General features: G+C 41.3%; 1 protein-coding gene across 3 annotated transcripts in view; it reads right to left on the bottom strand.

The window, feature by feature from the left end:
* The window catches only part of agbl4 (AGBL carboxypeptidase 4), an 861886-nt gene that overhangs the window by 51942 nt on the left and 783157 nt on the right, over positions 1-26787 (bottom strand). For all 3 annotated transcript variants that reach the window (XM_061882975.1, XM_061882976.1, XM_061882977.1), the window contains exon 9: positions 20106-20217. In XM_061882975.1, the coding sequence (XP_061738959.1) occupies positions 20106-20217 (112 nt within the window). The remainder of the gene's footprint in view (positions 1-20105; positions 20218-26787) is intronic.

Here is a 26787-nt window from a genome sequence, read left to right as displayed (position 1 = left end):
ATTCAAGATAGGTAGCGATTAGACATGTTCCGGTTTTCTCGTCCTTCTAGAACAGGGGTAGGGAACCTATGGCTCTAGAGCCAGATGTGGCTCTTTTGATGACTGCATCTGGCTCTCAGATAAATCTTAGCTGACATTGCTTAACACCATAATTATGAATAATTCCGCTGGAATTCACAGTGCTAAAAATAACGTTCAAAATACAAAACATTCTCATGCATTTAAATCCATCCATCCGTTTCCTACCGCACCTGTTCAAAAAGTCGCATTAATGGTAAGAAGTATTTTATGTCATGATGGGGGGGGGGTCGTTCTCCCAGGAAGGCAGACGGACTACTCGGGACATGGCATTTGGGTAAAAACATGACTTAATTTAAACTAAAAAAAAGATGCAAACAAAAATCGCTTGGGCTAAGGAAGAAAGCTAACGCATAAACAGACTATGAACATAAATCAAACAAAACTTGCTTGGCATGGCATGAAGCACGAAACTATGGCAAGGCATGAAACAAGTCAGCACAGAGCAAGAAAAGATCACATTGATGCCAGGGCGACTGACTGGCAAAGACAAGCTTAAATACTGCCTCTGATTAGTGCTCGGGAAGCAGGTGAGCGGGCATTTTGTCCACCAGAGACAGGTGGACAAAATGAGTAACCAAGGAAACCAGACAAGGGAGTGGAAAAAAACAGGAACTTAAAGAGTCCAAAGGACAAACAGCACATGGCCAAACAAAAACATGATCAACAGACATGACATGTTATTTATTATTGGTTAGCTTCAGAATAACAATGTTATTAAAAAGAATAAGAGACTTATTATACTCTAAAAATGTTGGTCTTACTTAAAAATGCACACATTTAGTTGTATTCAGTGTTAAAAAATATGATATGGCTCTCACGGAAATACATTTTGAAATATTTGGCTTTCATGGCTCCATCCATCCGTTTCCTACCGCACCTGTTCAAAAAGTCGCATTAATGGTAAGAAGTATTTTATGTCATGATGGGGGGGTCGCAGCTTGCTGCGGAGTCGTTCTCCCAGGAAGGCAGACGGACTACTCGGGACATGGCATTTAGGTAAAAACATGACTTAATTTAAACTAAAAAAAAGATGCAAACAAAAATCGCTTGGGCTAAGGAAGAAAGCTAACGCATAAACAGACTATGAACATAAATCAAACAAAACTTGCTTGGCATGGCATGAAGCACGAAACTATGGCAAGGCATGAAACAAGTCAGCACAGAGCAAGAAAAGATCACATTGATGCCAGGGCGACTGACTGGCAAAGACAAGCTTAAATACTGCCTCTGATTAGTGCTCGGGAAGCAGGTGAGCGGGCATTTTGTCCACCAGAGACAGGTGGACAAAATGAGTAACCAAGGAAACCAGACAAGGGAGTGGAAAAAAACAGGAACTTAAAGAGTCCAAAGGACAAACAGCACATGGCCAAACAAAAACATGATCAACAGACATGACATTTGATTTATTATTGGTTAGCTTCAGAATAACAATGTTATTAAAAAGAATAAGAGACTTATTATACTCTAAAAATGTTGGTCTTACTTAAAAATGCACACATTTAGTTGTATTCAGTGTTAAAAAATATGATATGGCTCTCACGGAAATACATTTTGAAATATTTGGCTTTCATGGCTCCATCCATCCGTTTCCTACCGCACCTGTTCAAAAAGTCGCATTAATGGTAAGAAGTATTTTATGTCATGATGGGGGGGTCGCAGCTTGCTGCGGAGTCGGTCTCCCAGGAAGGCAGACGGACTACTCGGGACATGGCATTTAGGTAAAAACATGATTTAATTTAAACTAAAAAAAAAAAAAAATTGCTCGCATAACTTGGGCTAAGGAAGAAAGCTAACGCATAAACAGACTATGAACATAAATCAAACAAAACTTACTTGGCATGGCATGAAGCACGAAACTATGGCAAGGCATGAAACAAGTCAGCACAGAGCAAGACAAGATCACATTGACGCCAGGGCGACTGACTGGCAAAGACAAGCTCAAATACTGCCTCTGATTAGTGCTCGGGAAGCAGGTGAGCGGGCATTTTGTCCACCAGAGACAGGTGGACAAAATGAGGAACCAAGGAAACCAGACAAGGGAGTGGAAAAAAAACAGGAACTTAAAGAGTCCAAAAGACAAACAGCACATGGCCAAACAAAAACATGATCAACAGACATGACATTTGATTTATTATTGGTTTTGCTTCAGAATAACAATGTTATTAAAAAGAATAAGAGACTTATTATACTCTAAAAATGTTGGTCTTACTTAAAAATGCACGCATTTAGTTGTATTCAGTGTTAAAAAATATGATATGGCTCTCACGGAAATACATTTTGAAATATTTGGCTTTCATGGCTCCATCCATCCGTTTCCTACCGCACCTGTTCAAAAAGTCGCATAAATGGTAAGAAGTATTTTATGTCATGATGTGGGGGGGGGGGGGAGGGTCGCAGCTTGCTGCGGAGTCGGTCTCCCAGGAAGGCAGACGGACTACTCGGGACATGGCATTTAGGTAAAAACATGACTTAATTTAAACTAAAAAAAAGATGCAAACAAAAATCGCTTGGGCTAAGGAAGAAAGCTAACGCATAAACAGACTATGAACATAAATCAAACAAAACTTACTTGGCATGGCATGAAGCACGAAACTATGGCAAGGCATGAAACAAGTCAGCACAGAGCAAGAAAAGATCACATTGACGCCAGGGCGACTGACTGGCAAAGACAAGCTTAAATACTGCCTCTGATTAGTGCTCGGGAAGCAGGTGAGCGGGCATTTTGTCCACCAGAGACAGGTGGACAAAATGAGTAACCAAGGAAACCAGACAAGAGAGTGGAAAAAAAACAGGAACTTAAAGAGTCCAAAGGACAAACAGCACATGGCCAAACAAAAACATGATCAACAGACATGACATTTGATTTATTATTGGTTAGCTTCAGAATAACAATGTTATGAAAAATAATAAGAGACTTATTATACTCTAAAAATGTTGGTCTTACTTAAAAATGCAGCATTTAGTTGTATTCAGTGTTAAAAAATATGATATGGCTCTCACGGAAATACATTTTGAAATATTTGGCTTTCATGGCTCCATCCATCCGTTTCCTACCGCACCTGTTCAAAAAGTCGCATAAATGGTAAGAAGTATTTTATGTCATGATGTGGGGGGGGTCGCAGCTTGCTGCGGAGTCGGTCTCCCAGGAAGGCAGACGGACTACTCGGGACATGGCATTCAGGTAAAAACATGACTTAATTTAAACTAAAAAAAGATACAAACAAAAATCGCTCACAGCGGAGGCACAACTTGGGCTAAAGAACAAAGCTAACGCATAAACAGACTATGAACATAAATCAAACAAAACTTACTTGGCATGGCATGAAGCAGGAAACTATGGCAAGGCATGAAACAAGTCAGCACAGAGCGAGAAAAGATCACATTGACGCCAGGGCGACTGACTGGCAAACACGAGCTTAAACACTGCCTCCGATTAGTGCTCGAGAAGCAGGTGAGCGGGCATTTTGTCCACCAGAGACAGGTGGACAAAATGAGTAACCAAGGAACCCAGACAAGGGAGTGGAAAAAAACAGGAACTTAAAGAGTCCAAAGAACAAACAGCACATGGCCAAACAAAAACATGATCAACAGACATGACATTTGATTTATTATTGGTTAGCTTCAGAATAACAATGTTATGAAAAAGAATAAGAGACTTATTATACTCTAAAAATGTTGGTCTTACTTAAAAATGCACACATTTAGTTGTATTCAGTGTTGAAAAATATGATATGGCTCTCACGGAAATACATTTTGAAATATTTGGCTTTCATGGCTCCATCCATCCGTTTCCTACCGCACCTGTTCAAAAAGTCGCATAAATGGTAAGAAGTATTTTATGTCATGATGTGGGGGGGGGGGGGAGGGTCGCAGCTTGCTGCGGAGTCGGTCTCCCAGGAAGGCAGACGGACTACTCGGGACATGGCATTTAGGTAAAAACATGACTTAATTTAAACTAAAAAAAAGATGCAAACAAAAATCGCTTGGGCTAAGGAAGAAAGCTAACGCATAAACAGACTATGAACATAAATCAAACAAAACTTGCTTGGCATGGCATGAAACAAGTCAGCACAGAGCAAGAAAAGATCACATTGACGCCAGGGCGACTGACTGGCAAAGACAAGCTTAAATGCTGCCTCTGATTAGTGCTCGGGAAGCAGGTGAGCGGGTATTTTGTCCACCAGAGACAGGTGGACAAAATGAGTAACCAAGGAAACCAGACAAGGGAGTGGAAAAAAACAGGAACTTAAAGAGTCCAAAGGACAAACAGCACATGGCCAAACAAAAACATGATCAACAGACATGACATTTGATTTATTATTGGTTAGCTTCAGAATAACAATGTTATTAAAAAGAATAAAAGACTTATTATACTCTAAAAATGTTGGTCTTACTTAAAAATGCACGCATTTAGTTGTATTCAGTGTTAAAAAATATGATATGCCTCTCACGGAAATATATTTTGAAATATTTGGCTTTCATGGCTCTCTCAGCCAAAAAGGTTCTATAGTGATTCTCCCGACAGATGTAAGTTTGCGTTCAAAACGGCGGAGGATGCACGGGGGAAATGTTTGGGAAGAGAACATTTGAACACACGCAAGAGGGAGCGAAAGGTCAGTATTTTAACCAAATCAGGGTGCAGAATTCATCACGGTGCCTCGACAAGCACGTAATGTGTTTGTTTCTTTGGGGGGGGGGGGTTAATTTTCCGATATTAAAAAGGCGGCAAAGATGGGTGTCATCTTTAACAAATGGTCCAAAATGGCGGCGTCCAATAGTCGGGGAGACGTCAGGCGGTGATGAATGCGCGAGCTAATCAGCCAATCAAAGTGAATTCCTTTTCTGCATTTGACAAACGAGCTGGAAAAGCAATGCTTTACCCAGAAGATGGGTCCATTTGTTTCTCCCGACGTCTTTTTCTTTTTTTGTTCCAGCTCCCTTTTATCCTTCGCCATTTCTCTCTTTCAAAACAAAGAAGAGGCCGGCCTGAGAACAGATTATAGCTCCTCGCATGGCCGCCTGGCTGCTGACCAACGCTCAGAATGATGGACTTCCGTCAAACTGCTGGCCTTCAGAGGGGCGGAGCCTCGGAGGGACTTGACTGGTATCTCAGCTCTTCTCAAGTGGATTAATACTTTGTAGAAATAACTGCTGGCCGTCGTCACAAGACGATATCCTTCAGACATTTCTGCATGTATCAATCAATCTTTACTTATACAGCCCTAAATCATGAGTGTCTCAAAGGGCTGCACAAGCCACAACGACATCCTTGGCTCGGATCCAAATCTAATGTAATATTTTTATTGTAACTTAAAACAAATGTCTCACGAGAGATCGTTAGTCAAAATCATGTCTAAGGCAAATTTGTCAGCAATGGCCAATGATAATGTTGAATAATGTAAATAATAATAATGATAATAAATAAGCGGATACTTTTTTTCCTACGCTTTGAACTCTGCAGCTTATAAAACGGCGAATTAATAGATTTTTCTTGACCGATTAGTTGGAAAAAAAGCAAAACAAGGTGTGTTGTTGTTTGTGCTATAGCGCCATCTTTTGGAAAAGTCTGTTTAGACAGAACTCCAAGTTCCGTTCCGTCTTCCAGCCGTCCATAGCGTTTCTACCTGTATGGATTCTCAATTCATCGCCCTAAGCAGCGTTTGTAGGTTTTATAAATACAACTACAACAATTCTTACTTACTAAAACCGTGTCTCAAAGGCTGCACAAGCCACAACAAAATCCTCGGCTCGAATCCAAATCTAATGTAATATTTTTATGGTAACTTAAACAATGTCTTACGAGAGATCGTTAGTCAAAATCATGTCTAAGGCAAATTTGTCAGCAATGGCCAATGATAATGTTGAATAATGTAAATAATAATAATGATAATAAATAAGCTTATACTTTTTTTCCTACGCTTTGAACCCTGTGGTTTATAAAACAGCGAATTAATGGATTTTTCTTTGCCAATTAGTTGAAAAAAACAAAACAAGAAGTGTGTTGTTGTTGTGCTATAGCGCCATCTTTTGGAAAAGTCTGTTTAGACAGAACTCCAAGTTCCGTTCCGTCTTCCAGCCGTCCATAGCATTTCTACCCGTATGGATTCTCAATTCATCGCCCTAAGCAGCGTTTGTAGGTTTTATAAATACAACTACAACAATTCTTACTTACTAAACCGTGTCTCAAAGGGCTGCACAAGCCACAACGACATCCTCGGCTCGGATCCAAATCTAATGTAATATTTTTATGGTAACTTAAAACAATGTCTTACGAGAGATCGTTAGTCAAAATCATGTCTAAGGCAAATTTGTCAGCATTTGACAATGATAATGTTGAATATTGTAAATAATAATTATGATAATAAAAAAGCTGATACTTTTTTCCAACGCTTTGAACCCTGCGGCTTATAAAACTGCGAATTAATGGATTTTTCTTGACCGATTAGTTGAAAAAAAACCAAAACAAGGTGTGTTATTGTTTGTGCTATGGTGCCATCTTTTGGAAAAGTCTGTTTGGACTGAGCTTTGAACCGGAAGTCCAAGTGCTGTACCGTCTTCCAGCCGTCCATAGCGTTTCTACCCGTATGGATTCTCAATTCATCGCCCTAAGCAGCGTTTGTAGGTTTTATAAATACAACTACAACAATTCTTCTTACTAAACCGTGTCTCAAAGGGCTGCACAAGCCGACAACAAAATCCTTGGCTCGGATCAAATCTTATGTAATATTTTTATTGTAACTAAAACAAATGTCTTACGAGAGATCGTTAGTCAAAATCATGTCTAAGGCAAATTTGTCAGCATTTGACAATGATAATGTTGAATACTGTAAATAATAATAATGATAATAAATAAGCTGCCACTTTTTTTCCTACGCTTTGAACCCTGCGGTTTATAAAACGGCGAATTAATGATTTTTCTTGATCGATTAGTTGAAAAAAAAACAAACAAGGTGTGTTATTGTTGTGCTATGGCGCCATCTTTTGGAAAAGTCTGTTTGGACTGAGCTTTGAACCGGAAGTCCAAGTGCTGTACCGTCTTCCAGCCGTCCATAGCATTTCTACCCGTATGGATTCTCAATTCATCGCCCTAAGCAGCGTTTGTAGGTTCTATAAATACAACTACAACAATTCTTACTTACTAAACCGTGTCTCAAGGGCTGCACAAGCCACAACAAAATCCTTGGCTCGGATCCAAATCTTATGTAATATTTTTATTGTAACTTAAAACAAATGTCTTACGAGAGATCGTTAGTCAAAATCATGTCTAAGGCAAATTTGTCAGCATTTGACAATGATAATGTTGAATACTGTAAATAATAATAATGATAATAAATAAGCTTATACTTTTTTTCCTACGCTTTGAAACCTGCGGTTTATAAAACAGCGAATTAATGGATTTTTCTTTGCCAATTAGTTGAAAAAAACAAAACAAGAAGTGTGTTGTTGTTTGTGCTATAGCGCCATCTTTTGGAAAAGTCTGTTTAGACAGAACTCCAAGTTCCGTTCCGTCTTCCAGCCGTCCATAGCATTTCTACCCGTATGGATTCTCAATTCATCGCCCTAAGCAGCGTTTGTAGGTTTTATAAATACAACTACAACAATTCTTACTTACTAAACCGTGTCTCAAAGGGCTGCACAAGCCACAACGACATCCTCGGCTCGGATCCAAATCTAATGTAATATTTTTATGGTAACTTAAAACAAATGTCTTACGAGAGATCGTTAGTCAAAATCATGTCTAAGGCAAATTTGTCAGCATTTGACAATGATAATGTTGAATATTGTAAATAATAATTATGATAATAAAAAAGCTGATACTTTTTTCCAACGCTTTGAACCCTGCGGCTTATAAAACTGCGAATTAATGGATTTTTCTTGACCGATTAGTTGAAAAAAAACCAAAACAAGGTGTGTTATTGTTTGTGCTATGGTGCCATCTTTTGGAAAAGTCTGTTTGGACTGAGCTTTGAACCGGAAGTCCAAGTGCTGTACCGTCTTCCAGCCGTCCATAGCATTTCTACCCGTATGGATTCTCAATTCATCGCCCTAAGCAGCGTTTGTAGGTTCTATAAATACAACTACAACAATTCTTACTTACTAAACCGTGTCTCAAAGGGCTGCACAAGCCACAACAAAATCCTTGGCTCGGATCCAAATCTTATGTAATATTTTTATTGTAACTTAAAACAAATGTCTTACGAGAGATCGTTAGTCAAAATCATGTCTAAGGCAAATTTGTCAGCATTTGACAATGATAATGTTGAATACTGTAAATAATAATAATGATAATAAATAAGCTTATACTTTTTTTCCCTACGCTTTGAAACCTGCGGTTTATAAAACAGCGAATTAATGGATTTTTCTTTGCCAATTAGTTGAAAAAAACAAAACAAGAAGTGTGTTGTTGTTTGTGCTATAGCGCCATCTTTTGGAAAAGTCTGTTTGGACTGAACTCCAAGTTCCGTTCAGTCTTCCTGCCGTCCATAGCCTTTCTACCTGTATGGATTCTCAATTCATCGCCCTAAGCAGCATTTGTAGGTTTTATGAATACAACTACAACAATTCCTACTTACTAAACCGTCTTACTTACTTACTAAACCGTGTCTCAAAGGGCTGCACAAGCCAGAACGACATCCTTGGCTCGGATCCAAATCTAATGTAATATTTTTATGGTAACTTAAAACAAATGTCTCAGGAGAGATCGTTAGTCAAAAGCATGTCTAAGGCAAATTTGTAAGAATTTGACAATAATAATGTTGAATATTGTAAATAATAATAATGATAATAAATAATGCTACTTTTTTCCTACGCTTTGAACCCTGCGGCTTATAAAACGGCGAATGTATGGATTTTTCTTTGTCGATTAGTTGAAAAAAACAAAAGAAGAGGTGTGTTGTTGTTTGTGCTATGGATCCATCTTTTGGAAAAGTGTGTTTGGACTGAGCTTGAACCGGAAGTCTAAGTGCTGTACCGTCTTCCAGCCGTCCATTAGCGTTCTACCCGTATGAATTCTCAATTCATCGCCCCAGGCAGCGTTTGGAGGTTTTATAAATATAACTATAACAATTCTTACTTGTCTGTGGGAGTGTTTTCATGCACATTTTTGCACAAGCTATTATAATGTAATGAAGTTGTTAGCATTAGCTAATATTGCTATCACTTTTACGAGTGTTAGTATTATTAACTTACAAGGCATTATTTTGGGATTGTTTCAGTTTCACAAATTCAACAAAACCTCACCGTCGTTTAATTGAGTCTGTTAGGCTGATTAGAGAGCTAGCTTCTGCAGCTAGCTGGTCCATGACGAGGGACTTCTGTTTTGTTTGATCAGCCGTTTTACTGCAGTGTTACAGACGCCATTTGGAAACAGTTAAGATATGTAAAATATGACCAAATCTTTCTGTGTAAATATGTGTGTCTTATAGTTTGGTGCGATTAGCATCTGGATAATGTAACCTTTTGTGGGTGTGGCTTCTATACCGTGTGCTCCATAGCTCTAGAGTCAAAAAGTTTACCAATAATATACAAACCCCGTTTCCATATGAGTTGGGAAATTGTGTTAGATGTAAATATAAACAGAATACAATGATTTGCAAATCCTTTTCAAGCCATATTCAGTTGAATATGCTACAAAGACAACATATTTGATGTTCAAACTCATAAAACTTAATTTTTATTTTTTTTGCAAATAATCATTAACTTTAGATTTTGATGCCAGCAACATGTGACAAAGAAGTTGGAAAAGGTGGCAATAAATACTGATTAAGTTGAGGAATGCTCATCAAACACTTATTTGGAACATCCCACGGGTGTGCAGGCTAATTGGAACAGGTGGGTGCCATGATTGGCTATAAAAGCAGCTTCCATGAAATGCTAAGTCATTCACAAACAAGGATGGGGTGAGGGTCACCACTTTGTAAGCAAATTGTCAAACAGTTTAGAACAACATTTCTCAACGAGCTATTGCAAGGAATTTAGGGATTTTACCATCTACGGTCCGTAAAATCATCAAAAGGTCAGAGAATCTGGACAAATCACTGCACGTAAGCGATATTACAGACCTTTGATTACTCAGGCATCAAAAACCGACATCAGTGTGTAAGGATATCACCACATGGGCTCAGGAACACTTCATAAAACCACTGTCAGTAACTACAGTTTGTCGCTACATCTGTAAGTGCAAGTTAAAACTCTATTATGCAAAGCAAAACCCATTTATCAACAACACCCAGGAACGCCGCCGGCTTCGCTGGGCCCGAGCTCATCTAAGATGGACTGATGCAAAGTGGAAAAGTGTTCTGAGGTCTGACGAGTCACATTTCAAATTATAATTGGAAACTGTGGACATGGTGTCCTCCGGAACAAAGAGGAAAATAACCATTCGGATTGTTTTAGGTGCAAAGTGTAAAAGCCAGCATGTGTGATGGTATGGGGGTGTATTAGTGCCCAAGGCATGGGTAACTTACACATCTGTGAAGGCACCATTAATGCTGAATGGTCCATACAGGTTTTGGAACAACATATGTTGTCATCCAAGCAATGTTATCATGGACGCCCCTGCTTATTTCAGCAAGACAATGCCAAGCCACGTTTTACAACAGCGTGGTTTCATAAAAAAAAGAGTTTGGGTACTTTCCTGGCCCGCCTGCAGTCCAGACCTGTCTCCCATGGAAAATGTGTGGTGCATTATGAAGCGTAAAATAGGACAGCGGAGACCCTGGACTGTTGAAGGACTGAAGCTCTACATAAAACAAGAATGGGAAAGAATTCCACTTTCAAAGCTTCAACAATTAGCTTCCTCAGTTCCCAAACGTTTATTGAGTGTTGTTAAAAGAAAAGGTGATGTAACACAGTGGTGAACATGCCCTTTCCCAACTACTTTGGCATGTGTTGCTGGGCATCAAATTCTAAAGTTAATGATTATTTGCAAAAAAAAAAAAGTTTATGAGTTTGAACATCAAATATGTTGTCTTTGTAGCATATTCAACTGAATATGGCTTGAAAAGGATTTGCAAATCATTGTATTCTGTTTATATTTACCTCTAACACCATTTCCCAACTCATATGGAAACAGAGTTTTTACCTTTACTGTTATTCCCGGTATTCTTATCACTGATAATCAAAGAGATTTGGCAGGAAAGGAGGACTAACTGCTCTGCCATAAGTGCCGCCGAGCTCCTGTTAACGGACCCCCCCAAACCCCCCCGGCTAAACGAGCATGAGATCTGGCAGCGAGGTGGGCATCAGGCGGCGCACCACCGGCGTGTCTGATGGGAAGAACTGGCGACAGCAAGAGCGACAAACAGGACACAGGAAGAGGTCGGCCAAACCAAGCCCCCCCGGATCTACACCAAGACCGAAGGCAATTATCAGCGAGGTAATGAGGCGACGGACGGGAGCGGGGTCAAATACGCCGTCAATTGGGGGTCGACCTGGCAGCACGTGTCCAGTCCCATAAATAATGACGACCTGGATAATTGCAGCGGACATGCGGAAGATCTAGACTGGGATTTCAGACTGAAAATTAGGGGTGTCAAAAAAGTAATTTAGATTTTCAGATTTTCCATTTTCTTCCGCTTATCCGAGGTCAGGTCGCGGGGGTTGCCTAGCTCCCATGCTAGCTCTTTTTTAGTTTGTTATTCGCCTCGTGCGCGCTTTTTGTTAGTTTCCTTTTGTTTTGTTCTTGTTCTAGTATTTAAATTAAATCATGTTAGAAGGCAATTATCAGCGAGGTAATGAGGCGACGGACGGGAGCGGGGTCAAATACGCCGTCAATTGGGGGTCGACCTGGCAGCACGTGTCCAGTCCCATAAATAATGACGACCTGGATAATTGCAGCGGACGTGCGGAAGATCTAGACTCGGATTTCAGACTGAAAATTAAGGGTGTCAAAAAAATAATTTAGATTCTCAGATTTTCCATCTTCTTCCGCGGGGGCAACAGCCTAGCTCCCATGCTAGCTCTTTTTTTAGTTTGTTATCCGCCTCGTGCACACTTTTTCTTAGTATCCTTTTGTTTTGTTCTTGTTCTAGTATTTTAATTAAATCATGTTTCCTTACTCAATGTCTGCGTTCTGCTCTGCATCTTGGGGTTTGTCACAAACTAACTCTGACAGAATAATCCAGCCCTGTCAGGGACAATCCTGACACTTGTAAGGCTGTCCACAAGGGTGCGTAGTGTGTTTATAGGAACTTTCCACCATTCTTCCAAAAGCACATTGATGAGGTCACACACTGATGTTGGGTGAGAAGGCCTGGATCTCAGTCTCTGTTCTAATTCATCCCAAAAGTGTTCTGTCGGGTTCAGGTCAGGACTCTGTGCAGGCCAGTCAAGTTCATCAACACCAGACTTCGTCATTCATGTCTTTATGGACCTTGCTCATGTTGGAAGACACAAAGGGGCCCACTCCAAACTGTTCCCACACAGTTGGGGGAATGGAATTGTCCAACAAGTTTTGGTATCCTGGAGAATTCAAAGTTCCTTTCACTGGAACTAAGGGGCCAACACAACTCCTGAAAAACAACCCAACTCCGTAATTCCTCCTCCACCAAATTTCACACTCGGCACAATGCAGTCCGAAATGTAGCGTTCTCCTGGCAACCGGCATAGCTCGGTTGGTAGAGTGGCCGTGCCAGCAACTTGAGGGTTGCAGGTTTGATTCCCGCTTGTGCCATCCTAGTTACTGCCGTTGTGTCCTTGGGCAAGACACTTTACCCCACCTGCTCCCAGTGCCACCCACACTGGTTTAAATATAACTTAGATATTGGGTTTCACTATGTAAAGCGCTTTGAGTCACTTGAGAAAAGCGCTATATAAATATAATTCACTTCACCTCTGGTCCATCAGATTGCTAGATGGAAAAGCGGGATCAGTCCAGAGCAGGGGTCAGCAACCTTTTTGAAAGCAAGAGCTACTTCTTGGGTACTGATTAATGCAAAGGGCTACCAGTTTGATACACACTTAAATAAATTGCCAGAAATAGCCAATTTGCTCAATTGAAATAAATTTATATACATATTCCGTCGTAGATTTTTTTTCCTTTCAAGGAAGTTTTTTTTGTAGAGAATAAATGATGAAAAAAAACGCTTAATTGAACGGTTTAAAAGAGGAGAAAACCCGAAAAAAATGAAAATCAAAATTTGAAACATAGTTTATCTTCAATTTTGACTCTTTAAAATTCAAAATTCAAGGGAAAAAAATTAAGAGAAAAACAAGCTAATTCGAATCTTTTTGAAAAAATTAAAAAAAGAATTTATGGAACATCATTAGTTATTTTTCCGGATTAAGATTAATTAAAACATTTTGATGAAATGTTTTAAATAGGTTAAAATCCAATTTGCACTTTGTTAGAATATATAACAAATTGGACCAAGCTATATTTTTAACAAAGACAAATCATTATTTCTTCTAGATTTTCCAGAACAAAAATTGTAAAAGAAATTCAAGAGACTTTGAAATGTGAAGTGAAGTGAATTATATTTATATAGCGCTTTTTCTCTAGTGACTCAAAGCGCATTACTATCTAAGTTACATTTAAAGCAGTGTGGGTGGCACTGGGAGCAGGTGGGTAAAGTGTCTTGCTCAAGGACACAATGGCAGTGACTAGGTTGGCAGAAGCGGGAATTGAACCTGCAACCCTCAAGTTGCTGGCACGGCCACTCTACCAACCGAGCTAAACCGCCCCACTTAAATAAGATTTAAATTTGTTTCTACAGATTTTCTAGATTTTCCGGAATATTTTTTATTTTATTTTAATCATAATAAATATTACACAAATATTATTTGTCGAAAAAACAGAAGCTAAAATTAAGAATTAAATTAAAATGTATTTATTATTCTTTACAATAAAAAAAACAAATTCACTTGAACATTGATTTAAATTGTCAGGAAAAAAGAGGAAGGAATTTAAAAGGTAAAAAGGTATATGTGTTTAAAAATCCATCCATCCATTTTTCTACCGCTTATTCCCTTTTGGGGTCACGGGGGGCGCTGGCGCCTAACTCAGCTACAATCGGGCAGAAGGCGGGGTACACCCTGGACAAGTCGCCACCTCATCGTCCTAAAATCATTTTTAAGGTTGTATATTTTCTCTAAAATTGTCTTTCTGAAAGTTATAAGAAGCAAAGTAAACAAAATAAATGAATTTATTTAAATAAGTGAAGACCAAGTCTTTAAAATCTTTTTTGGATTTTCAAATTCTATTTGAGTTTTGTCTCTCTTAGAATTAAAAATGTCCAGCAAAGAGAGACCAGCTTGCTAGTAAATAAATAAAATTTAAAAAATAGAGGCTTTGATGAGGTGGCGACTTGTCCAGGGTGTACACCGCCTTCCGCCTGATTGTAGCTGAGATAGGCGCCAGCGCCCCCCGTGACCCCAAAAGGGAATAAGCGGTAGAAAATGGATGGATGGATGGAGGCAGCTCACTGTAAGTGCTGCTGTTTGAGCTATTTTTAGACCCATCTGGTCCTTACGGGCGACCTGGTGCCCGCGGGCACCGGATTGAAGACCCCTGGTCCAGAGAAGGCGTCTCCACTGCTCTAGAGTCCAGTGGTGACGTGCTTTACAATACTGCATTCCCATCTTTGCATTGGACTAGTTTATGTATGGCTTAGATGCAGCTGCTCGGCCATGGAAACCCATTCCAAGAAGCTCTCTGCGTACTGTACGTGGGCTAATTGGAAGGTCACATGAAGTTTGGAGCTCTGTTGCAAGTGACTGTGCAGAAAGTCTTTGCACTATGCAGACCTCTCTGTCAGTTTACCTGACCTACCACTTGTTGGCTGAGTTGCTGTTGTTCCCAAACTCTTCCCTTTTCTTGCTTGACTTTTGGAATATTTAGGAGCAAGGAAATTTCACAACTGGATTCGTTGCACACCCTCCCCCCAGAAAAGTGTGCAGATGTGTTGTAATGAAATAGAAAATAAAAAAGGTGTACGAGGCGGTGTGTGAATGACAGCAAGGAGTGGATCCCGCCGTCATGACACAGTTTATCGATCAGAGTGTCAATGCTGGGGGGGGGAGGTTAATCTGCCCGATTCCAGCCTCGTGCCCCACCCCATCTTTGGCCCGCCCTGCCCGCCGCCTCCCTTATCGGGATTAGACAAGTGCACCGGAGGCGAGAGTATTCCCAGGACACACGCTGACCTTCAGTAATCCCGGCAACCTGCTACTCTGCTTATAATTAACATCGGAAACCAAGAAGAAGGAGGAAAAAAAGAAAAAAAAAACGCCCTCGCCCTTCCTTTCAGCGGCGCCGCTGATAGGTACACTGCAAAAAGTCGGTGTTCAAAAATAAGACAAAAAATACAAAATTGAGGGGTAATTTATGTGAATGAAGCAAAATTATCTGCCAATAGAACAAGAAAATTCAGCTTGTCAAGACTTTCCAAAACAAATCAGTTAACCTCAATGAACCCCCAAAATACAAACCCTGTTTCCATATGAGTTGGGAAATTGTGTTGGATGTAAATATAAACAAAATACAATGATTTGCAAATCCTTTTCAAGCCATATTCAGTTGAATATGCTACAAAGACAACATATTTGATGTTCAAACTCATAAACTTTATTTTTTTTTTTGCAAATAATAATTAACTTAGAATTTCATGGCTGCAACACGTGCCAAAGTAGTTGGGAAAGGGCATGTTCACCACTGTGTTATCTCACCTTTTCTTTTAACAACACTCAATAAACGTTTGGGAACTGAGGAAACTAATTGTTGAAGCTTTGAAAGTGGAATTCTTTCCCATTCTTGTTTTATGTAGAGCTTCAGTCCTTCAACAGTCCGGGGTCTCCGCTGTCCTATTTTACGCTTCATAATGCGCCACACATTTTCCATGGGAGACAGGTCTGGACTGCAGGCGGGTCAGGAAAGTACCTGCACTCTTTTACTACGAAGCCACGCTGTTGTAAAACGTGCTGAATGTAGCTTGTCATTGTCTTGCTGAAATAAGCAGGGGCATCCATGATAACGTTGCTTGGATGACAACATATGTTATTCCAAAACCTGTATGTACCTTTCAGCATTAATGGTGATTTCACAGATATGTAAGTTACCCATGCCTTGGGCACTAATGCACCCCCATACCATCACACATGCTGGCTTTTCAACTTTGCGTCGATAACAGTCTGGATGGTTCGCTTCCCCTTTGGTCCGGATGACACGATGTCAAATATTTCCAAAAACAATTTGAAAAGTGGACTCGTCAGACCACAGAACACTTTTCCACTTTGCATCAGTCCATCTTAGATGATCTCGGGTCCAGAGAAGCTGGCGGCGTTTCTGGATGTTGTTGATAAATGGCTTTCGCTTTGCATAGTAGAGCTTTAACTTGCACTTACAGATGTAGCGACAAACTGTAGTTACTGACAGCGGTTTTTTGAAGTGTTCCTGAGTCCATGTGGTGATATCCTTTAGAGACTGATGTCGGTTTTTGATACAGTGCCGTCTGAGGAATGGAAGGTCACGGTCATTCAATGTTGGTTTCCGGCCATGCCGTTTACGTGAGTGATTTCTCCAGATTCTCTGAACCTTTTGATGATATTATAGACCATAGATGTTGAAATCCCTAAATTTTTTGCAATTGCACTTAATAAGTGCTTGATGAGCATTACTCAACTTTATCAGTATTTATTGCTACCTTTCCCAACTACTTTGGCACGTGTGGCAGCCATGAAATTCTAAGTTAATGATTATTTGCAAAAAGAAAAAGTTTATGAGTTTGAACATCAAATATGTTGTCTTTGTAACATATTCAACTGAATATGGGTTGAAAAGGATTTGCAAATCATTGTATTCTGTTTATATTTACATCTAACACAATTTCCCAACTCATATGGAAACAGGGTTTGTATTAGACTCTAACATAAAACCTGCTCAGTGAGAAAGAATGATCTTATCAGACAGAAAATAAACAAATATCACCCTTATTTAGATTTCAGTTTTTGCAGTGTGGCGAGCGAAAGCGCGGCAACGGGCTGGATCAGGACTCCGGGAACGGTCAGGAGGGCCCGCTGACATTCAGGAGGCGCTGACTCGCCAGTCGCGCTCCCCCGCAGAGCAGGAGCGCAGACGAGATTTGAGGAAAGCTGCTGAAGCAAGCAGGGGAGAGACGACCATCAGACTAAGCCGCGTGCGCCGTAAAAACCACCACGCAGACCTCCTGGACCGCCTCCGAGGTCTACTTCCTTTCCAATTGTGGTGAATTGCATCCTTTGATCAGCCTAAACATTATGTTTACTTCTTCCACCAGGAGAACAAGGTGCGGGGAGAATGCATACCATTTATGAAGAGCCTCTTTGTTTTTCTACAGGGTTTCAAAGACTGCAACCCTTTGGAATCATGAGTACTTTTTACTTTTGTCGGGCTTTACGCTCACCTTAAAAATGGTTTATCTTTCAGCAGCCTAAGCAGGGAAGCCCAGACTTCCCTCTCCCCAGCCACTTGGTCTAGCTCTTCCCGGGGGATCCCGAGGCGTTCCCAGGCCAGCCGGGAGACATAGTCTTCCCAACGTGTCCTGGGTCTTCCCCGTGGCCTCCTACCGATTGGACGTGTCCTAAACACCTCCCTAGGGAGGCGTTCGGGTGGCATCCTGACCAGATGCCCGAACCACCTCATCTGGCTCCTCTCCATGTGGAGGAGCAGCGGCTTTACTTTGAGTTCCTCCCGGATGGCAGAGCTTCTCACCCTATCTCTAAGGGAGAGACCCAAACTCATTTGGGCCGCTTGTACCCGTGATCTTATCCTTTCGGTCATGACCCAAAACTCATGACCATAGGTGAGGATGGGAACGTAGATCGACTGGTAAATTGAGAGCTTTGCCTTCCGGCTCAGCGTCCGCATTACTGAAGACCCCGCACCGATCCGCCTTTCGATCTCGCGATCCACTCTTCCCTCACTCGACCGTGTTCCTTAAGCAATTTCGGCCGCTTCTACCCATGATCTTGTCCTTTGTGTCATGACCCAAAGCTCATGACCATAGGTGAGGATGGGAACGTAGATCGACCGGTAAATTGAAAGCTTTGCCTTCCGGCTCAGCTCCTTCTTCACCACAACGAATCGGTACAACGTCCGCATTACTGAAGACGCCGCACCGATCCGCCTTTCGATCTCACCATCCACTCTTCCCTCACTCGACCGTGTTCCTTAAGCAATTTGGGCCGCTTGTACCCGTGATCTTGTCCTTTCGGTCATAACCCAAAACTCATGACCATAGGTGAGGATGGGAACGTAGATCGACCAGTAATTTGAGAGCTTTGCCTTCCGGCTCAGCGTCCGCATTTCTGAAGACCCCACAACGATCCGCCTTTCGATCTCACGATCCACTCTTCCCTCACTCGACCGTGTTCTTTAAGCAATTTGGGCCGCTTGTACCCGTGATCTTGTCCTTTTGGTCAAAACCCAAAGCTCATGACCATAGGTGAGGATGGGAACGTAGATCGACCGGTAAATTGAAAGCTTTGCCTTCTGGCTCAGCTCCTTCTTCAGCGTCCGCATTACTGAAGACGCCACACCGATCCGCGTTTCGATCTCACCATCCACTCTTCCCTGTGTTCCTTAAGCACTACACTACTAATCATGGCAGACTTGTTTTGTTTTCGACCAATTGCATTATGGCCATCGGCAAGGAAAACAAATCCATTAATTCGCCGTTTTATAATCCGCAGGGTTTAAAGCGTAGGAACAAAAGTAGAAGCTTATTTATTATTATCATTAGTTACGGTATTCAACATTATTATTGTCAAATTCTAGCAAATTTGTCTAGACATACTTTTAAATAATCTCTCGTGAGACATTTGTTTTAAGTCACATTAAAATATTACGTTAGATTTGGTGATACATGCAGAAATCCTGACCAACACACTCCAAAAGGATACCATCTTGTGACAACCACCAGCAGGTGTTTATACAAAGTATGAATACATTTTAAAACAGGTAAAATACTAGTAAAAACCTAGCTCTCCAATCAACTAAACCGACTCAATAACTGCGTTTTGGCGAATTTACTGGAGGAAATCCCAAGGATTTTCCGTTGAAACAGAATGGGAAGGCAGTGTATACTTACATACATTTGATTTATAGTTTTTATTTGTCATAAATTTGCAAGAATCTCTAGAATAAAACTTTTTTTCACATTCTCATGATGGGGTATTGCGTGTAGAATTTTGAGGACAAAAACCCACTTACTTCATTATGGAATAAGGCTGAGGCATAACAAAATGTGGAGAAGTGAAGTGCTTCACATTGTCCAGAACATGTCTTCCTGTTAGAATAATTATGGATAAATTTTCACACAACTCTTAAGGGCTGTTGCAATAGTTATCAATTGTGCTGAAATTGCACTTTTCTATCCGTGCAAAGGGACAACTTGCAATCCAAGATTGCGAGTCGTCTCGTATCAGTGTTTATGTCCAGACCTGGCCTGCTGACTGCCAAGGGCGAACATCGAAGTGCCTTGATGCGGACAAAGCAGAGACAGGGCGATATCACGAGTGTCAGCATGTTTCCATTTCATGAAGAATCATATATTGTGTCCAACTGGGGCTTCTGAAATTACCCCGCTTCCTTCAGTGATGTAACCAGGGACCTCCCGAATAAACAGTGGAACACGTGGGCTGTGCCTTGGAGCGTAGGTTGGAACTGAAACTAAGTGTACAGCCCGATACGTCTCTCCTCATTGAGCCAAATTGAATTACGTCTCCGCATGATTCCTTGCTTCTTGTTTGTTTTAATAGATGTCATCAGTGTCTGAACCTGACACTTCCGAGTCACATACACTTGTAAAACTTTTAGTTTCCATATATATTTTTTTTCTTTTGCTGGCTAATATGTAAAAAAGAGCATACAGATACTTCAACACAGTTTTCGGTATAAGTGCTGCAAGGAGACGGCATCTCTGACGACTTGACGGAACGGTAATGAGTGTCAATACTGTGCCTTTTTGTGTTGTGTTTGTCAAGGCCCCCATGAAGTGTGTGTGTGTGTGTGTGTGTGTGTGTGTGTGTGTGTGTGTTTGCAGACTCACAGGGTCTTGGCTCATCTGTATGATCAGCTGCTTGACAGCATGCAGCGTGGGGTGGGCCCACGGAGAGGGGTCCTGCCAGTGGCGATTGAGGTCGAAGCCCATCAGTGAACATCTGAGCAGAAACACACACAACAGCATGGGTTTCCCATCTAATTAGTCGAAACGGGTGTGCTATTTTTCAACGATTTCACACACAGTAATAGTGGCTTGTTTAAAAATCGAGATGTGATGAATGAGACAGTTGTAACCTGTTATAATAAGCATTAGTGTGTGTGTTGGCTTTAATGCTAATGAGTTGTGTTTGTCTCCCACAAAGTGTGTCAGCTGTTTAGATTGTTATGGACTCACCCTCGTCATGAAGAAAAAAGGAGAAAATGCACAAAACGCAGCCCCTAAGCCAAAGAAGATCGACCAAGCCTTCGAAAATGAAAAGAGCCGCCACACAGAACTGAAATCCTACACCACGAACGAGCGCTAAAATGTCGGAGGAGGAACAGGTGAAGAAATATAAACCGCTACTTCATACACTGCTGTGGCTAATTAATGGATTTTTCACAAGCTTCACATACCACCAACAAATGTATCAGACCAATGAAATTGACCAACAGGTCGCGGTGGACTAATTGAATTGTTCACATTAAATTAAACACACTCACACAATCATTCAGTCAACTGTTTAGAGAGTTATGGACTCACCCTCGTCATGATGAAAAATGGAGAAAATGCACAACATGCATCCACTAAGCCAAAGACGATCGAGCAAGCATTCGAAAAAGAAAAGAGCCGCCAAACAGAACTGAAATCCTTCACCACGAACGGGCACTAAAAAGTCGGAGGAGGAAGAGGAGAAGTAATATAAATCGCTACTTTATACAATGATGTGGCTATTTAATGGATTTTTCACAAGCCGACAACAAATTTATCAGACTAATAAATGAAATTGACAATCGGGTCAAGAGGGGACTAATGGAATTGTTCACATTAAATCAACACTCAGACAATCAGTCAGTCAACTGTTTAGAGCGTTATGGACTCACCCTCGTCATGAAGAAAAAAAAGCAAAAAATGCACACGACGCAGCCCCCAAGCCAAAGGCGATCGGCCAAGCTTTCGAAAAAGAAAAGAGCCACCATACAGAGCTGAAATCTGAAGCCACTAACGGGTGCTAAAAAGTTGGAGGAGGAAAAAGAAAATAAATATAATTCGCTACTTATACAATGCTATGGCTAATGAACGGATTTTTCACGAGCATCACATGCCGCCAACAAATTAGACCAATGAAATCGACAAATGGGTCACAGTGGACTAATGGAATTGTTCACATTAAATCAAACACACTCACACAATCATTCAGTCAACTGTTTAGAGCGTTGTGGACTCACCCTCGTCATGAAGAAAAAAGGACAAAATTCACAAGACGCAGCCCCCAAGCCAAAGACGATCAGCCAAGCCTACGAAAAATAAAAAATCCGCCATACCGAGCTGAAATCCCACGCCACTAACGGGCGCTAAACAGTCAAGGGAGAAAAAGGAGGAGAAATATAAACCGCAACTTCATATAATGCTGCAGCTAATCAATGGATTTTTCACAAGCTTCACATGCCGTCAAGAAATTGATCGGACCAATGAAATTTACACACGCGTAAGGGTGGACAAATGGAATTATTCGCATTAAATCCTACACACTCACACAATCAGTCAACGGTTTGGAGCGTTATGGACTCACCCTCGACATGAAAAAAAAAGGACAAAATGCACACGACGCAGCCCCTAAGCCAAAGAAGATCGACCAAGGCTTCGAAAATGAAAAGAGCCGCCACACGGAACTGAGATTTTACGCAAGTAACGAGCGCTAAAATGTCGGAGGAGGAACAGGTGAAGAAATACAAACCGCTACTTCATACAATGCTGTGGCTAATTTATGGATTTTTCACGAGCTTCACATACCACCAACAAATGTATCAGACCAATGAAATTGACCAACAGGTCGCGGTGGAATAATTGAATTGTTCACATTAAATTAAACACACTCACACAATCATTCAGTCAACTGTTTAGAGCGTTATGGACTCACCCTCGTCATGAAGAAAAAGGATAAAATGTACGTGACGCAGACCCCAAGCCAAGACGATCGGCCAAGCCTTTGAAAAAGAATCGAGCCGCCAAACAGAACTGAAATCCTACACCACGAACGGGCGCAAAAAAGTCGGAGGAGGAAGAGGATGAGAAATATAAACCGCTACTTTATACAATGCTGTGGCTAATTAGTGGATTTTTCATGAGCGTCACATACCGCTAACAAATGGATCAGACCAATGAAATTGACAAACCGGTCTCGGTGGACTGATGGAATTGTTCACATTAAATCAACACACTCACACAATCATTCAGTCAACTGTTTAGAGAGTTATGGACTCACCCTCCTCATGAAGAAAAAAGGAGAAACTGCACAAGACGCAGCCCCTAAGCCGAAGACGATCGGCCAAGCCTTCGGGAAAAAAAAAGAACCGCCACAGAACAGAAATTTTACATCACTAACGGGCGCTAAAATGTCGGAGGAGGAAAAGGAGGACAAATATAAACCACTACTTCATACAATGCTGTGGCTAATCAATGGATTTTTCACGAGACCAATGACATTGACAAACAGGTCAGCTAAAAGCTTGATTAAAAGGGTGTATTTATCAACAGATGACAAATCAGAAGAAAATGAGTATAAGGTGCTGCCTTATGACCGAGAAAATCAACAAGACCCAAAATGAGCAAAACCATCAATCAATCAATCAATGTTTATTTATATAGCCCCAAATCACAAATGTCTCAAAGGACTGCACAAATCATTACGACTACAACATCCTCGGAAGAACCCACAAAAGGGCAAGGAAAACTCACACCCAGTGGGCAGGGAGAATTCACATCCAGTGGGACGCCAGTGACAATGCTGACTATGAGAAACCTTGGAGAGGACCTCAGATGTGGGCAACCCCCCCCCCCTCTAGGGGACCGAAAGCAATGGATGTCGAGCGGGTCTAACATGATACTGTGAAAGTTCAATCCATAGTGGCTCCAACACAGCCGCAAGAGTTCAGTTCAAGCGGATCCAAGACAGCAGCGAGAGTCCCGTCGACAGGAAACCATCTCAAGTGGAGACGGATCAGCAGCGTAGAGATGTCCCCAACCGATACACAAGGCGAGCGGTCCATCCTGGGTCCCGACGAGCGGTCCATCCTGGGTCTCGACTCTGGACAGCCAGTACTTCATCCATGGTCATCGGACCGGACCCCCTCCACAAGGGAGGGGGGGACATAGGAGAAAAAAGAAAAGAAGCGGCAGATCAACTGGTCTAAAAAGGAGGTCTATTTAAAGGCTAGAGTATACAGATGAGTTTTAAGGTGAGACTTAAATGCTTCTACTGAGGTAGCATCTCGAACTGTTACCGGGAGGGAATTCCAGAGTACTGGAGCCCGAACGGAAAACGCTCTATAGCCCGCAGACTTTTTTTGGGCTCTAGGAATCACTAATAAGCCGGAGTCTTTTGAACGCAGATTTCTTGCCGGGACATATGGTACAATACAATCGGCAAGATAGGATGGAGCTAGACCGTGTAGCATTTTATACCTAAGTAGTAAAACCTTAAAGTCACATCTTAAGTGCACAGGAAGCCAGTGCAGGTGAGCCAGTATAGGTATATATGTATGTATATATGTATATAAAGGTATATACAGTATAGGTATATATGTATGTATATATGTATATAAAGGTATATACAGTACATGTATATAAAGGTATATACAGTACAGGTATATATGTATGTATATAAAGGTATATACAGTATAGGTATATATGTATGTATATATGTATATAAAGGTATATACAGTACATGTATATAAAGGTATATACAGTACAGGTATATATGTATGTATATAAAGGTATATACAGTATAGGTATATATGTATGTATATATGTATATAAAGGTATATACAGTACATGTATATAAAGGTATATACAGTACAGGTATATATGTATGTATATAAAGGTATATACAGTATAGGTATATATGTATGTATATATGTATATAAAGGTATATACAGTATAGGCGCAATGTGATCAAACTTTTTTGTTCTTGTCAAAAGTCTAGCAGCCGCATTTTGTACCAACTGTAATCTTTTAATGCTAGACATGGGGAGACCCCAAAATAATAGGTTACAGTAATCGAGACGAGGCGTAACAAACGCATGGATAATGATCTCGGCGTCTTTAGTGGACAAAACCATGAAAGTCAGTACGAATACAATCCTTCTGTAAACAGGCACTATCCTGCTCGGCTTGACTATTGCAACGCCGATGATGGGATGTATTAATGGGTGCTCTCTGTTCCTTGCTTGTTGTTATCTTGTCTCTTCTCTGTATCTTTGACATTTAGGGAAGCTGTTAGCCACACGGGAGTTAGCGATACCCGCACAGCCAAATGAGCCGAGCAGCCAGCCGTGGACAAAATACTCATTCCAGGTTAACTGCCATCGATTCTTTGCACGGCACGCATCCATCGCGGTCCACTCGGCAATCTGCGGAGGATGGCGTCCGACTGGGGGGGCGGGGTGCGTCGGCGAGAGGGGGGGGGGGGCGCCCGCGTGTGTGATCGGCGAGGTGTGGACTATCGCTCGTCACCTTTTGTCAATATGCTTATCACCGCTCTCTTTGGGAGCGAGCTGGTGGGGGGCCCCTGCGGCCAGATCACCGCCGCAAATGTTTACGGAAGCGGTGCGGCGTCGGGGCCGGCAGGTGTCGCTCGCCAGCACGCCGGGAGGAGACCGCCGCCGATGCTTATCACAGCGTGCATTAGTATTCCTGCGGCTGAGCGCATTAAGTAAAAGGCAATTATGAAGAGGGCGAAGAGGAGGGAATAGATGGGAGAAGGATGCCCGCCGAGTGTTAAAAAGACGATGGACTCGGCAAAGAGAATACTAGAATAGCCCCGCGGCCGCGTGGTATTTGAACAAATGCACTGCTGCGAGCTCGAAGAATTCATTAAGCGTCCTAAAGGTGGAGTTAAGAGGATATTACAGCAAGTAGCCGAAATAAAAGCGGATGTGTTTAATTTGCAGATGCATTGAACACACTAATGGATTATTTCTAAAAACATTTGATTTAAAACTACCAGATCTCATCCAACTCAAGACTGCCCAAATTATTTATAAAGCAAGTAAAGATTCACTTCCAACAGGGTTACAAAGAAGATTTTTTACAGAGAGAAGGGAATTATAATTTAAGAGAACTACTTTTTAAGATCCAATATTGTAGAACAACGCAGAAACGAATGAGTATAACAATAGCAGGGGTTAAAATATGGAACTTTTTAAAGCAGGGGTGCCCATTACGTCGATGGCGAGCTACCAGTCGAGCGCGGGGGGTGTGTCAGTCGATCTACAGCCAGGCTTTTAAAAAAAATAGACCTAAAAATGAGTGATCATCAATCTTCACCAAGACGTCACTTAAATGACATTCACGGTACCGGAGGGTCTTGTGAGATGACGCTGGCTGCTGCAAGATCATTATTATGAAAATATGACCGAGAGGAAGGCGAGAAACACTTTTTATTTCAACAGACTCTCGCGCCGTACCTTCCGTCAAAACTCTAAAGGCCGACTGCACATTTCCTATCTTCACAATAAAAGCCCTGCTTCATGCTGCCTGCGCTAACTAAATACAGAGTCTCGGAAAACTGGCGTGCACAAGCGATCCCTCAGAAAGCTGGCGTGCACATCACTTGTGCACGCCAGCTTTCCGAGACTCTTATTTTGTTAGCGCAGGCAGCGTGAAGCAGGGCTTTTATTGTGAAGATAGGAAATGTGCAGTCGGCCTTTAGAGTTTTGACGGAAGGGAAGGCGCGAAAGTCTGTTGAAATAAAAAGTGTTTCTCGCCTTCCTCTCTGTCATTTTTTCATAATAATGAACTGGCAGCAGCCAGCGTCATCTCACAAGACCCTCGGGTGCCGTGAATGTCAATCAAGCAAGCTACGGAATTTGCCGCCAATGTTTTTCTTGTAAAGTGTATGGAAGCTGGATGAATTAGATGCCAAAAAGCAACCACTTTCATGTGGTATTGTACAGAAAGGACAACTTTTTTTCTCCTCCATTTGAAAATGTGGGCGTTATCATCATTACTGTCTGATTCCAATCAATGCAAGTCATCAGAATCAGGTAATACACCAACTTATATTCTTGTCTTTGTGAAAGAAAGACATCTATATGTGTTACACATGCTTGTATTATCATTAAACACATTTAACTTGTTTACAAAAATGTCTCTTTCATAAATAGATAAATATAAATGATATATATAAATGAGGTAGATCCCCTCGAGTTGGTCAATTGAAAAGTAGCTCGCCTGCAGAAAAAGTGTGGGCACCCCTGCTGTATACACACACATATATATATACATATATATATACATATATATATATATATATATATATATAGGTGTGGGAAAAATCACAAGACTACTTCATCTCTACAGAAGTGTTTCATGAGGGGTTCCCTCAATCATCAGGAGATTTTAATGGAAGCATTCACATACAATGGTTTATATAGGGCACAGAGTGGGTGGGTACAGGCAGGTGTAGGGTGTGGTGATTGGCCCTCTGTGCCCTATATAAACCATTGTATGTGAATGCTTCCATTAA

This window comes from Nerophis ophidion, linkage group LG22 (assembly GCF_033978795.1).
Source record: "Nerophis ophidion isolate RoL-2023_Sa linkage group LG22, RoL_Noph_v1.0, whole genome shotgun sequence".
In the NCBI taxonomy this organism is placed as follows: Eukaryota; Metazoa; Chordata; class Actinopteri; order Syngnathiformes; family Syngnathidae; genus Nerophis; species Nerophis ophidion.
Note: the sequence above shows the minus strand (reverse complement) of the source record. Positions and strands in the feature narration are given on the sequence as shown.